The sequence below is a fragment of the Lynx canadensis genome, chromosome C2 (genome assembly GCF_007474595.2).
Source record: "Lynx canadensis isolate LIC74 chromosome C2, mLynCan4.pri.v2, whole genome shotgun sequence".
Taxonomy (NCBI): domain Eukaryota; kingdom Metazoa; phylum Chordata; class Mammalia; order Carnivora; family Felidae; genus Lynx; species Lynx canadensis.
The window spans coordinates 83666848-83682725 of NC_044311.2; the positions used below are offsets into that span (position 1 = coordinate 83666848).

The 15878-nt window shown below is 46.1% G+C and overlaps 1 protein-coding gene across 1 annotated transcript in view; it reads right to left on the reverse strand.

Moving 5' to 3' along the window:
- Window positions 1-14847, reverse strand: part of MB21D2 (Mab-21 domain containing 2) — a 114927-nt gene extending 100080 nt beyond the window's left edge. Inside the window, exon 1 of the mRNA XM_030330399.2 lies at window positions 14593-14847. Within this exon, the coding sequence (XP_030186259.1) occupies window positions 14593-14803 (211 nt within the window). The 5' untranslated portion in view covers window positions 14804-14847. The remainder of the gene's footprint in view (window positions 1-14592) is intronic.
- Window positions 14848-15878: the final 1031 nt, after the last annotated feature.

Below are 15878 nucleotides of genomic sequence, written 5' to 3' on the forward strand. Positions count from 1 at the left end.
AGGAGGCAGGAATAATCTCTAGGGCCTCAGCCAAAGCAGCCCGCAGACAGAATGGGATCCAAGAGACAGGGACAGGGGTTGGTTGGTCTCGAATGACAAAAATACTGAGTAAAATCGTTTCCCATCAGTCCTCTCTTCCCCAAGAATTAGACATTATAAAACCCTTTCCCAGGGTGCGTCAGTGGCTCAGTCATTAAGCATCTGACTTTGGCTCAGGTCATGATCTCACGGTTCATGAGTTCAAGTTCCACATCAGGTAAGCACAAGCCCCACATCAGGTGAGCCCTACTTCTCTCTCTCTCTCCCTCTGCTCCTCCTGGGATTCTCACTCTCTCTGCTCCTAGGTCACTGGCTCCTTCTCTCTCTCAAAACAACAACAACAACAACAACAACAACAAAATCCCTTCCCATGAGTTGCTACATTGTGCAGATGGGTTCACCAATCTGGGATACTTCCACTGACTTCCATTGCCACCGATATTCTACTGTGTGAAAGCCATGAGTAAGTAGGTTGGGAATAGAGCTTCTCTAAGGATTCTAATTCCAATCTCCTGTATCATGAGCACTAGCATCTCAAGAAGTTGTTTCATCCCAATGACTGACCTTGCAGAATGATGACAATGATAAAGACAAGCCAATGCACAAACACCTGCGTTTACAAAGCAGGGAAACTGGGCAGAGTGATTTACTTGAACACTTTTCAAAAACAGTCACAACACTGAAGAGGCAGATGCCTTGGGCCACATAAAATCCAATTCAATTTATAAATTTTGATTTCAAACTTTGTCAAGGGTACCTTTGGCATCTGTCTTTCACTGAAAAAAGATCTGCTCCCCATTCTCCCCACAACGATAGACTACATTAACTATGTCCTAATTAAATGCTCTAAATCTGGAATGAAACACACTGGGGAGGGGGGGTGGAAGTGGAAGAGAGAGAGGAAAAAGCCTTCATAAAACTGCCCTAATTTACTTAGTATCAAGGGCCTAGTTGACCTTTATACAGCTTTAAATCAATCACTTAACTGGGACACGCCTTCTTTCTTTCAAAACGGAGAGACTGTGGAGATGATGAGATGTAATACAAAGGACTTTCAATAAACATAAACCACAAGCCTCAAAGGAATGTTTGTCCTGAGTGCTGCCAAGGAAGGCCTAATGATGGAATGACAAGACTCTGGACCAGGAACCAGAAGAACCATATGAGCCACTGGCTTGCAGGGTAACACAATCACCATCTTCTCCACCTTACCCACCACGCTCTTCCTTCCGTCCACCCCTCAGTGTTTGGCACCACCTCACGTCTAGATACCAGCAATTAACACAGAGCCTGGGAAAGCAAGGCTACTTGTGTTTTGGAGAGGTACAAGGAGGGAAGGAGCCGGGTTCCTGGGTTGGAATGGAGCCCCCATGGCCAGCTTGTGCAAGTGACTTACCTGCAGTGGTTTCCTCATCAGTAAAGTCGCAACAGGAACAGTACCCTCATCATAAGACTGCTGTGAGGATTAAAGGGGTTAATGATTATAAAGCATTTGGAACAATCTGTGTCCAACAGCGGGGACATATTTCCCAACCACCACCATTTGGGCCTTGAGCAAGTCACTGTCCACCATGGGGTAAAATTTCCCCACCAGGAAAATGCTGGGGTGGGTGAACTGATCTCAGGAAGATCCCCACTGGCTTAACTTGTCTGTAATTCTTTGAATCCTATTACAACTCTAAATCCTCCTAAGGCTCTGAGCCCCCAGTCCAGCAGCAGGGAGGGACAGTAGTTGGTGGCTCTCCTTCAGGTCCCAAGATGGCATCCTCGCCCCTGGAGCTGCACCTCCCCCCAAGCATAGGCTGGCCCAGAGTCCTGTGGTCAGTCCACCCAGCCAGCTCCTCCCTTCCTATACATACAGGATGTTCAGAGATGAACGTGTTCACCATGAGGCTCACAGCTGTGGAGACAGCACAGGTGTGAGAAAAGGACACACTTCACAGGAAAGAAACTGGACAGGGAGAGACAAGGAACAATCAAAAGACAAAGGCAAACACGACAGACCAGAAATACACTGTGCCCGTGAGGTTATTTATTTAGCATCCTTCACCTAATAGCAATTAAGAGACCTTCAAATGATACAAGGTGGCTCTGGGGCAAGGGAATACTCTGTGCCTAAAGCACAGCCCTCTCAGTGCCTCACCCTCCCTTCAAACCGAGGCAGACCCTTCCTCAGAAGCAAAGGCTACTGAGTGACCCATCTCAGGGGTAAGCACCTTTCTCAGGAACCAGTCACTTGTTGGACACTTACCTAACCTCCACTCTGCCCAAAAGTAAAATCAGTGTTCAAGATGATTAAGTCTCCTCTCCTTTATGGGCCTCCATTTCCACTTCTGTAAAACGGGGGAGGGAGGAACTCAGGCCAGCTAATTTCTAAGTTTCCTAGCAGCATTAGTTAAAACTGTAATATCCCAACAGTGATTTCCATTTTGCAGGAGGAAAGGGTTTTTTGTTTGTTTAATGAAATACAAAAGAAGGTTCGTAATGATTTGCTGCTCTCTGCCTGAAGCTAGATTTCTGGGGTTCGAATCCTGACACTACCAGTAACTCTGTGACATTGGGCAAAAATTTAGCCTCTCTGTGCTTTAGAATGCTTATCAGAAAATAAGAATAGGAAGAATAACCTTTCTTCATAGGTTTGTTGTTAGGACTAACTAAGTTAACACACATGAAGTATAAAGTATTTAGAACTGTGCCTGGAACTCGGTAAAAAATTATTTCAGTGTGATTATTATTTTCAAAGTTATACAGTGTTTCCGCTCAAAGGGAAAATTTATTTGGGACACCGTATACTAGGACTAACACCAACACACACACACACACACACACACACACACACACACACACACAGAGCAGGTGGACAGGTCACCTGGGGTCTAGTCAAGATTCTGCCCCCAAACTAGCTGCAGGCTATGGATGAACTACTGCCCCTCCTTGGGCCTCAGTTTCCAGAGCAGACAGCGCATGAATGTCTCTGAAAGTATTCAGATCAGAGGTGAATATGCTGGCAGCCACAGTGTACTATTTGACCTCCAGTTTTAAACTGCATGATGTTCCTTTAATATTTGATTTTAATCTCAATATTTAAAAATCTGGAGATTTCATGTAAAAATCCAGATCCATCACCGGGTGTCTTAAAACTTCCAAAGTCTGATCGGTCCTGGCTCCCCAGCGTTGGTTCTTGAAGTATGGACTCTGGACCAGCAGCAGCTGCATCGCCTGGAAACTTAGTAGAAATGCCTTTCTCAGGCCGGATCCCAGAGCTACTGTGGGAGAAACTCTGGGAGGGGGGCGGGCAATCTGCTTCAACCAGCTGCAGCACTGCAGCAAGGAATGACAAGCCAGGCAGGCATCTAGGGGCAGCGCCCCCCCCCCCCGACCCTTAGACAAGAGGCTGAGTGTGATCCCATACCCCTGTGCACCACCCTGCACCCCAGCATCCCTGATTCGGAGACCAAGGACCAAGGTCCAAAGGCCCACCAGCCCTGATCTGGGGGTACCACCCCTTCTCACCCCTCCTGGAGGGTCAGGAGTCCCCCAGGCACCGTGCACCGTTAGGGCTGCGTTGTTCCGAATCTGAAACAGAGCCTTTCTGAAAGTAGGCTGTGCACACCAAGGGCACAGCTGAAAGAACAAACTGTTGAGTTCCTTTATTAATCACAACCCAATCCGCACAAGCAGCTGCTATGAGAAACAGCTGTGGCTGCTAACAGGGTGATCTTGAAGCCGCCTAGAAAGTGCTTACAAGTTGAAGACCCATAACAGGCACGTGCAGACCTGCAGTCCGTTGGCTGGGTTCCTCCTCCTGACCCTGCAGGGCCTCCCTGGTGCAGAAATCCTACCCCCTCCACATCCTGAGACACAAGGGGGTGGGGGCAGGGGGAAAGGTTTTTAGAATTAGCATAATACAAAGAATCTGGGGTGAGTTGCCAAGGCCTCGAGGTGGATCCCACCTGAACCATTTAATGGCCGTGAATTACTTAACTTCTCTCGACCATGGGTTTCATGGGTTTCTTCCTACGTTAAAATAGACACACAAAAAACACCTACCTCAGAGGGTTGTTGTGAGCAGTCAAAATGAGATCATGCATATGGAAGTATTTTGTAAACTGTGGAGGACTAGATACATAGAAGGGCTTATTATTAGCCCATGAAAACTGCAGTTTGACCCATAAATCATCTAATATAGGACTCACTGTTTCTAGCCTACAGCTATCAGAGGTGAAATCAGAGAATCTACACAACTACAAAGGGCCTTTTGAGGACCTGTAATCCAACCTTTCGACATTGTCCCCCTCCCCCTAATCCCTGAATACGGAAAGCAAGTGCCCAGCCAAAGGGCGGGTCCACCTGGAAAAACCTATCTACCTGTAGGAAGCTCCCTACACTCCAAGGTGGGCAACCCATTCTTTCCACCTCAGGCCTAATCTGAACAGAGACCAGTCCTCCTTGCAGAGGCCAGATCAGACTTGCTATAATTTAAGCAGCCTTGAAAACTGCTTTCTTTCCAATTTACCCCCACCTAAGGGTCTCTGCACATGCTGTTCTGTTTACCTAGAATACTCCTTTACATAGGCTTGCTTCGGATGGTCGGCTCCTTCTTATCTTTCCATTTCAAATGTCTCTGCTTCACAGAGCTCTACTCTCCGACTCTTCACTCCATCCCACCCAGTTATACCCTCCGTCATAACATACTGTTCCTCTTTAATAGCGCGCATCCCTATTTACTGGCATGCTTAAATCTTGCTGAATCCCCCAGAGAACATCAGTCCCACGGAGGCAGTGACCTCGCTTCTCTTACTCACCACTCTGTGCACTTACATAGTAATTGCACTACAGTAATTAACACTAGGACACGGTAGGCACTCCTGCATATGTTGAATGAATTTATGAATGAATGCTTACACCATTCAATACATCCTGTAGATATTCAAACACTAGTTAGAAGAAACAAAAATCTAAGCAAAACTTATACCACCTCCTATTGCTGACTTAACTTACAAACAGTAATCATGTCTTCTTGTGTTCAGGAAAAAATATTTTAAAAAGACAAATTGAACAACAGCTCCCAGTGTTAGCTTTGTTCATAGCGACGCTGTACCTAGTTATCTGTCTCTTTATCTTTTGCAGAGGGCATTTATGAAAAGACACTTAAGTGGATAAAAAAACAGCTATTTCCTAGAGACAGAGCCTCACAGAACAGCATAATTACGAATGTCCTTAAAGAGATTACTCAGCTGGTAAGTACTCAGCCAGGTCTGTTGTGAACACTGTCACGGACCCTAAGAACCAGTTGGGCAAGGCCTAACAATCAGACCTGGAGAATGTATACCCATGGAGCATGCACTTACCCATCCCAATCTCAGCAAGCCTCTCTCACTATATATCCTTGACCCAAGGGGAGAGCAGAAAAGCCCAGAGAAGAATGAAAATGGCTACCCTTGCCCTTGTCTGACTCACCTTTGCCCTTGTCAGACTCACTCCAGAACCCCTAGATGTCTAAAGGTAGGAATGCACACGACCTCTTTGTAGACCATGTGCTATAACAAAAGACACTTGAGTTCTGGGTTGAGTCCTGTTCTACAACTTACGCTAGGACCTCCAACTAAGTGATAACACCTTCCAGAGTCTCAGGACCCCAATCTGTAAGTGAGGGCTAATACTTCCTACACAACCATTCTCAAAGGACTGTTCAGAGAATAATACTATACCACATCAAATATGAATATGTACTGTAATCTATAAAGCACTGCACTATGGTTAAATTATTATGGATGGCAAATAATGGCCGTTTATAATAAAAAATTGCTAGAGAGGCGCCTGGGTGGCTCAGTCAGTTAAGCATCCGACATCAGCTCAGGTCATGATCTCACAATTTGTGAGTTCGAGCTCCATGTTCAGGCTCTGTGCTGACAGCTAGAGCCTGGAGCCTACTTCGGATTCTGTGTCCCGCTCTCTCTCTCTCTATCCCTCCCCTGCTCATGCTCTGTCTCTCTCTGTCTCAAAAATAAATAAACATTAAAAAAAAATAAAAAAATAAAGAATTGCTAGAATTTGGCATCCAGACATCTGGAGGTTGACTGATAAGCATAGGAAACACCTTCCTGGGAAAGAGGACTTACACCCCTCTCTGCATTTTGTAAAGCCCCAAAGGCAGGCATACAGGTGTTCCATGACTACCCCAGATGGCTGTGGAAGAACAGTCAGGGTCTACAGGGAAAGGGACATTCCCACAACTCACTGTTTGCTGCTTCTGTTCAATAAGCTACAGCCATCAGTTGGGACATTTCTTAAATTGCCCTGCAATCAGTCTTAAGGCTACTATTCTTGGAATCTAGAAAAATAGCTTTTCTAGATTTTCTCCTACTAAATAAAAAGATTAGATCAAGATTTCCTTGACTCCAGAAAAGATGATTTAGCATGGCTTTACAGGAGGGAAGATTCAGAGACAACATCAGAAAGTGTTCACTCCTTGAAGCTTCACACAGAAATCAAATCACTTAACACTCTGCGAGCACCTACTGTGTACCTGACGCCACTGAATGCTGCAAAGATAAATAAGCCTTGGATTCTTTAACCTAGCATGGGGAAGAACATGCTGAGGGCTATAAAAGGGGACCAGGTGTTAGGAGAACACAAAGGCAAGGTAAATTGTCTTCTCCTTGGAGACTTTTAGGAAAGCTTCATGAGTCAAGTGGCATTGGAGCTGGAGCTGGAAGAAGACAAAGCAGAGGTAAAGTGTCGTTGCTTAGAATCTGAGACTCTTGGGGCACCTGGGTGGCTCAGTCAGTTAAGCATCCAACTCTTGATTTTGGCTCAGGTCCCAATCTCAAGGTTCTTGAGATCAAGCCCCATGTCGGGCTCTGCACTAAGAGCAGAGCCTGCTTGGGATTCTCTCTCTTGATCTCTCTCTCTCTCACTCTCCCCCTCTCCCTCTCTTCTTGCCCCTCCCCTGCTTGCATGCATGCTCTCTCTCTATCTCAAAATAAGTAAATAAACTTTTAAAAAAAGGAGCTAAAACTCTTAACTGTCTCTGTGAACAGATTATCTTGACAAACTGGTGAAGCCTATGGGCACCTGCAAAAATAGTATATTTAGATGAAAATGATAAAATTACATAGGGCTTTAAAGAAAATCTCTCTCTCTCTCTCCCTGTGTGTGTATGTATATTTATGTGTATATATATATATATATATATATATATATAATATATATATACATATATATATTTTTTTTTTGAGAGAGAGAGAGAGAGCAAGAGTGGGGGAGAGGGGTAGAGGGAAAGAGAGGGAGGGAGAGAAAGAGAGAGCACATACAAAGGAGGGGCAGAGGAAGAAAGAGAATCCCAAGCAGGCCCCATGCTCAGTGTAGAGCTCGACACTGGAGCTCAATCTTATGACCCTGAGGTCATAAATATCATGACCCAAGCCAAAATCAAGAGCTGGATGCTCAACCGACTGAGCCACCCTGGTGCCCCTATAGAAAATCAATATTAAAGCACAAATATACATTTAAAAAGTAAATCTGTGATAGAGTACATGTGACTTTATTAATGCATTAAATAAAACCTAGCAGCAAGTCTAAGAGACACAATAATTTCAAAGCAGCGATAAACAATTTTTTGAGATATCTGCAAGGATTCTAACATGAAATGAAAATATCTGATTTCCATTAGCAAGAAAGGAAAAAATAGAGGTACTGCTAATACCACTATGATCTATTACCTGCTTTTATAATGGAAGAAAATGCTATATTTCAGTTAGACATTAATAAAAATAAAGATGTAATTTTTTCCATTCAACTTCACAGACTCTATGTTATTACTTCCATGGACCTAGATTAAGAAATCCTCGGGGCGCCTGGGTGGCGCAGTCGGTTAAGCGTCCGACTTCAGCCAGGTCACGATCTCGCGGTCCGTGAGTTCGAGCCCCGCGTCAGGCTCTGGGCTGATGGCTCAGAGCCTGAAGCCTGTTTCCGATTCTGTGTCTCCCTCTCTCTCTGCCCCTCCCCCGTTCATGCTCTGTCTCTCTCTGTCCCCCAAAAAATAAATAAACGTTGAAAAAAAAAAAAAAAGAAATCCTCATAGAGAAAACAGTCTAGGCAAAGGAAGGAAGTGAGAAATATGGGTAGTATTCTGTGACCACACAGAACATGCAAACACAAAGAGAGAAGATGGCGGTGAAAGGCAGGTAAAATCCTCACAAGTCGACAATGTCAAGGTTCAACTTCCCCAAGGTTCAACTTCCCCAATCACAGAATGTGATTTAAGTTCTCAAACAGAATCTCCTGAAATAAAAGATGAATGAAGAAACTAGGAGAACATTTGTCCACAGGTTTTAGTTTAGAACTCCTTTTTCTAAAGTGTGGTCAGGGCACCTGGGTGGCTCAGTTGGTGAAGGGCAGACTCTTGACCTTGGCTCAGGTCACGATCTCATGTTCGTGAGTTCAAGCCCTGCATCGGACTCTGTGCTGATGGCACAGAGCATGCGTAGGATATTCTCTCTCTCTCTCTCTCTCTGCCCCTCTTCCATTTGCTATCTCTCTCAAAATAAAAAGAAATAATTTTTTTTAAAAGTGTGGTAGATGACAGAATATGGATAAATTTACCCAGAGAAATCATGTATCCGTAAGATATAAGACTGTGTGCATGTAAGCATAAGTGGGTATAAGTGTGTGTATAAACATACGTGTCTAGGGAAAAAGTGCATGTCAAAATATTAATAGTGATTCAAATTGAGGAATGATTTTAGTTTATTCTTTGTATATTATATAATTGGAAAAGGGGCAAAAAGAGGTTCCAGAGAGGTTAGGAGACTTACTCAGGGAAACACACATACTACACGGTACAAAACAGAGCCGGTACCAGAATTTAGAAACATCCTTTGTTTGTCCTGCACAAAAGTTTTCAGATCCAGAAGTGAAGGCACCTGAACACAGGAGATAAGCTATAATTATTAGCCCCAGCTTCCATACTCAGAAATTGAGGCTCAGAATCTAAGTGACTTGCCCAAAGTCACACAGCAAATAACTGAATGAGTCAGGGCCAGCATCCAGGTCTCCTCCCACTCCTGACCATAGAGTGAGTAGTGTTGTTGTCAAAAGCAAGGGTTTTGCAGCAGCCTGACTCCAGTGAAGTCCCAGCTATGCCACTTCCTTGTTGGTAAACTTGGGAAGTTCCCGAATTTTCCCCTGTAGTTCTTGACGTCAGAGGGTTATGGTGGCGATTCAGTGATACAATGATGGAAAGCCCTATCACAACCTCTCGTGCAGAGTGAACACCCTAATCATCTCAATCGCCATGCCTCCCTGCCTCTGTCCCAAGTGAAAGGACTCCGTTTACAAGAACTAGCAGGAGATATCCACCATTAGGCTCAGCAGCCTGGGTCTAGCCTCCAGTCAACTGGGATCATGTTCATTGTGCATAGGGGCAGCTCTGGTGGATGGAAAATGAGTGGCATCAGGCCTCACACAGGACAGGATGTCAGAGTGCTGATCAGACAGTTTGGAGATCTCTAGGGATTCTGATTCAATAGGTCTGAAAGGGGACCAGAGATTCCAAATTGTTTAAAAAAAAAAAAAAAAGCTGCAGGAGAGTCTAAAGAGCTAATATTCAATAACAAGTTCTCAGTTTAACAAGAAAGAATCCAATATTTCTGTGTAAACATAAGGGGTCCAGTCTAATCACAAGCGATGCATTAATCCAATAGGTAGCAGACAGAACAAGGCATCAAGGGAGACTCAGAAATCATCAACAGTTCTAGGGCTCCTCTGTCAAGGATGAAGGTCAGCAGTGCCCAGAACCACAGAGGGAGAACTGAAACCAACCCCAACGAGCAGCAAAGATAAATGGTCGGAGGGCTCTCCCTGACCTAGATGCCTAATACTTTCAGCACCAGAGCAGACTTCAAATACAATCTTGACTGTTACACCGATACAGCACATTAGTGACCAGAACTCTAAGGGACTTACCAAGACTTGGGGGCCCACAAAGCAACAGCAGAATAAACTCCCTCAATAAATACTGCTGGATATATTCATTAGGAGAAAAATGACATTCAAACACTGGAAAGACGGGGCTTCAAAAGGGTCTACTCTGAAGACACAGAAAGTACTTAAAAATATGATAGATCTGGCAGCAACTCAGAAGCACTACACTGTAGGATTCTCAGGTGGCTACAATGTATTTATGGACCTAAAAGGAGACAAGGGCCAGCAAACTACTTAACCACTTTCCTCCAGGTAGTGGGCAAAGAAGAGGGAGGAGTCTCCAAGGGCCCATAGGAATTTCTCAAAGTCTCTACTCACTATGCTATCCCTCAGGACCCTGCATCCTGTTTGGCAAGCAGTATAACAATCGGCAAGTATATGTTAAATGCACAGGCATGATAATATTTATCCTCACAAAGTTTTTGGAAGAAAATAACACAAATTAATGGATTTATGCAAAGTAGTTAGCACCATGGCCAGAGCATGGTATGAACTTAAAAAATGGCAGTGCATGTTAGAATTAATCATGCCTTCTATAGCCAGAACCTATATTCTCCTCGGCTGCCTCTGACTGTGCTCCCTAGTTCTAATACCAACCTGCAGAAATAATTCCAGGTTAAGTTCACTAGATTTTTGAATAATGCCCATGTCTTTAAATAAACAATAAAATAATGTATACATTCCTTTTCAGTTTACAAAGTGACTTCACATTCACATGCAATTCAGAAATGATTCATTACCGTTACCCATGTTTCGTAGACAAAAAATCTAAGACCACCCCACTAGCAAAGAGGCAGACTAGAACTACGACCAGAACTACAGATTTTAACATTTTATTATAATGGCCATTATTTTCTCAACCAGAAATTCAAACAAGTGACTTTATTATGGAATAAAATACTTGAACTCAGACTGTTCCAGAAATCAGCTCAGACGCTGCTTGGATCACCCTAACACTATAGCTGAAATCAGAAATAAAATCCTAAAAGAAGAGGTAGCAATTTTTGTAAACAAAGCCTGTACTCTGCACTTAATGCATTTATTCTTAATAGTTTCTCCAGTAGAGAAGAGGAATATGTCTTATTAGAGGCAGGCTGTTGTGAGTTTGAGCATTATCAGTACCATTTATTAGCCATGAGACCCTAGATGCGTCTTAACCCTAGTAAATTTCAATACCCTCATCTGTGTAATGGGAAAGCAATACCTACTCCTACCACTGTGCGAAGTTCCTGGCCCTGAGAAGGCAATCAGTAAAGGAGAGCTATTCTAATAACTATGCCATGGTATCTACCATTTGGACTGTAGGGTAAGTGTAGGGTAAGTGACCGCTCGGCTCCTTCCTGGCTTCTATAGGTCCTGCATACCTCCTGTTCTGCATCTGTTCAATGGGGACACAACCAGTCTCCATCCAACCTCACCAGGGAATGAAGATAACAAAAGAGCTGGCAGAGACATTATGCAAATACCAAATATTATTAAAACATTAATGAACTCTGGCAATTTCCCTGAATTTTGATAAATGGTGTTTATTATGCACTGCCAGCCTCTCACACAATCTGGGCTCTCAAATATTAACTAGATAATAACAGCAATCATTCTCCTAAAAGACCAAGGTGTAGAGAAATTAAGAGTGAGTCTAGATGGTTCCAGCCAACATCTGCCTCAAAGGAATCAGAATCTCTGTACAAACACAGAATGTCAGGAAGATCACAGAGACCACAATGACCACCAACAGGCTCAGATCAACCCCAAGGCCTATTAAGAACCCTGCTTTGATAGGACAATGGACTTTCTTGGTGCTGACAGGTCACTGATTATGACAACTACCTACCACCACTATACTCTTCTGCATAAAGTTGCCTCCAAACTAGACAGAACAAAAAGGGCCTGAGAAGGGGGCTAGGGTCCAGACTAACAATCTTATAGACAGAGAGAGGCTGTTCCCCCAGCTGCCTAAAACCAGAAGTAATGTTATCCACAGCTCCACTAAAGGGGCTTGCACCAAATTCCTCTACTGTTTCATTCTGTGTGAGAGGATAATGTTTTTAAACTGCTGACAATCCTCAGGTACAGCCAGCTCAGATAGAAGCAGAACAAAGCCAAGAGGAGTCACCCCCCCCTCCAAAAAAAAAAACCTACCAGAAATAAGGGCCTGGTGCCACCCCAGTGACACCTTAACAAGCTGAGGGTCATTAAGACACCTCATTTGCATATTCATGAAAGACTCAAGGCTGTGTGGCAAGTGAAACAAAGTGCACAAAAAGAGATTTTGTTTTTTAAGCCAAGCGAAAATCCGCTTTAGAAAAAGTAAATCCACACGGGGACCCTGGCTGTCGCCAAACCTTCACTTGTCTAGAGCAGCCAGCACCTCATTAAAGGAAAGCAAGGAACTCACAAATGAATGCAGCACCACACACAGGCAAGCTCATTTGGCCATCTGCCTTCTAGTGTCCAGAGGGGCAAAAGGCTTAAATGACACTCTCCTGAATTTTCTCTCCTGCAGGTGGAAATAGCAAATTCCCAGGGGGGCAAGAAAGCCTTCCCTTGCAAGGTCAACTGGATAAAAAGGAATAGAAGGGAATTTAGCTTACCTGTCAACACAATGCCTCTGGTGACATTAAACACATGTATATATGAAGCACCCCAGAATCATTTACCCTTCACATCTGGGTGAAGGCTTTGCTAAATCAGTGTCTCTGCCATGGGGTTAGCAGAGAAGCTCCTAATGAGCAGGGTATAGTTAAACTTACCCCTCCCCACACCCACCCATTTTTTTGTTCCATGACTATCCTGAGTGATGGTGACCCAGCACCTTTCTCTAGAAAACAGTCTAGAGCAGGAGACATCGGAATTGATGCGGGGGCTGTAACAACACAATGGCAGACTTCCATTATTTATGTCAAAGAGAAAGGCCATGATTAAGCAGCTGAAATCACTGCCCTGAGCCTTCTCTGCATATCCCCACCCTCCTGACAATCACTGTACTTGTTTTCAGATCTGGAAGCTCACTCCCACCAGGTTAGGGAGTTGTTTAAAAAAGAAAAAAAGGAAAGAAATACATTTAATTCATCTAAACAGTTGAATGGTCGAGTATCTCAATAGGGAGCTTTTCAACCTCCTACACAATTTAGGATCCGCTTGGGCAGCATGGAGCAAAGGGTGAAATCCAGCCCCAAGTTTCCACAGACTTTCTCCAACTTCCCAAAGCGTTACTATTACCAGCCCCCCACACGTTCAATCTGTATTAGCCCCGACTTGGACTTGGGCTCTGGGAGCAAGAAAATGAGGGAAGAAGGTACCCCATGATAGCACCAGCAACGACAGCCAGCCAGCTGACATCCAAGTAAATGGTAGCAGGAAGGCAAAAAGCGCTGTTTTCCTCAAGCCCTTTTTCAATAAAATTTTCCACGACCTGGAAAACTGGCTGAGGACGTATTTGTAGAGGGCACAGAGCCCCGTGTTAGGGCAGCGCCACACTCGAGTCCCAGTTCTGCGAAACGTTAACGGCCAGGCCACGTACTGCATGCCCCCAAGGTTGCACTGGTGGGGCTGCAAGCTACGTGGAAGGAAGCCCCCAACAGCGGACACTCACGCTATGTACCTCAGCAGTAATAATTCGAACGACAGGACACTTGAGGGGGATTTGCTCTCCAGGTCGGCTTCATGATTCCCCTATACACACCATCCGACAAATCTGTTGAGGGACCTGTTAGGTGCCCGGCTTGAGGGTGGGAGTAGCGGCATTATTCTAACCCCCGAGGTCTCCAGGATTCGAAACTAAGGGCGCCTCTCTGGGCCAGCGCAGGGAAATTACACAAAGAGGAGGGGGGCTGGCGCTTCTTGGGGTCCGAGCTCAGAGCCTTGTCATTTACGAGCTGGGAGTGAGGAATTCCGACCTCTGCAAGAGCCCCGGAGAAGCACAGGAAATGCTTCCGAGCGCTTCAAAGGGAAGTCGATTTGCAAATCAAAGTTGCAGGAACTCCGGGCGCCCAGCCTACTCGAGCGGGTTACTAGGGAACACCCAACAAGTTTGGTCACCGGGGGCTTGGCTTGACAGCGCCGCGCCGCAAGACTAGAGAAGCAACTTGTCGCTCGGGCGCGGAGCCAGAGCCCTGCGCGGTCTCCGCGCCCCAGGCTCTGGCCAGGACCCGAGAGTCGGCGTTCGGAAGGCGCAGGTCCGAACCTCCGGAGCCAAATCCCTTCATCGAAAGGCGCCTCGGGGTCTCACCTGGACCGCGCGGTTTCCAGGGGCTTCCCCCCAACAGGGCGAGGTTTCACCACCAACTCTTCACCTGCCTACGAGCCCCTGGCCGGTGAGAAATTAACAAAAGAGCCAGCGAACGGGGTTAGAAGGGGACCCGGCGCAAAGTATACTAAGGAAGGCAGCTCGGCTTGCGGCGAGAAAGAAGGGAAGAGCGGAACAGGGATGGGTTCTACCACAGGCACTCGGCTCCGGGAAGGAAAGCCAGAAGGAGAGAGAGTGCGAGAAAGGGGGAATGGGTTCTCTACCCCTCTTATCACACACACACACACGCGCGCACACACCTCCCCCTTTTTCCTGCTTACCCAGCATGGAAAAGATGAAATCCTTGGCTGTGTGAATCTCCAGCGCTCTCTGGTCGTCGTATTCCCGCTGGTCGTGCTTCGTGAATTCTTGGATGAGTTTGTTCAATTCCTCCACCCGAGCTCCCGACCTGAAATCCAGCTCCGGGAACGTTGGCTTGTTGTTACAGCCCAGGGACGCTGCCTTGCTGGCGGTGGGAGCCGCCATCTTCATGCAAAACGCGCCGAGTAGCAGCTCCGCGGCGGCGGCAGCACCCACCCCCGCCCCCCACCCCGCCCCCCCCCGGGCCTCCTCCCCTTGCCGGCTCCCTGGCTGCGGCCCCGGCCCGTGGGCGGGCTGGCGGGCGGGCGTCTGGGCGGGCGGTCCCGGCTCCGTGCGCTCCGGGCGTCCGGGCTTCGGCAGCAGCTGACTGCAGCGAGGGTGCGTGTGTGGCCCCGACACCCTTCCCTGCGGCCCCACGCCGGCCCCGATGCTGCAGGTCCCTGCCCTCCTCTGGCCCCGGCTGGCAGAGGCGACAGTGGTCGTACAGCCAACCCGAGCCTCCCCCCGGAGCGAGGAAAGTGAAGTGGAAACAATGTGAAATTCACCAGCTCTGAAATCAACAAGCTGCCGGCTCCGGTGTTACGGAGCCAGCACCAGCGTCCCCATTTAAAGGGACAGCGCACCCAGTGGAAAGAAAAATAAATAAATGACAGAGGTCTGCGCGCCTATGCCACTTGCCAATCTGTACTCAAGCAGACGTGCGAGTTGTGGACTATTATTTCTCTACCTCCACCCCCTTTGGGGGCAGGGCTTGCCAAGCTCATTCAAGGAGGGGGGAGTCTTCCTCTGTCTGATTTTAAGGGCGGTGTTCTGAAGGAGGACATCTCATTGGGAGCATTTCCATCTCAAAATCCCTAATGCCTTTAGGTGGTGAAGGAAACTGACTTAAGGAATAAATAAGAAACCAATCTTCTGCCCTTTTCTGCAAAGATTGAGAAACATGATAGAATTAAACGTATCCAAAAAGTGCCCCCACGTGCCATATAGACACTCCCATTAGCCACTACAGTATCCCTATCTTTGCCCTAGGTAATTAATTTTCCAGGATAACACCTTATTCCACTTAACATATAATGAGTTAATGAGGCACAGTCTGCTCTAATATGAAGATAGAAAAACTAAATGGTTGGTGTGGGTGGGGGAAGAGGGGCAGAATGAATTACCCAAGGTTCCAATGAATGTTCTCTCAAGGAACGTACACCATTTGAGCACCCACCATTTGCCAGGCAGAGTGCCAGAATCTGGG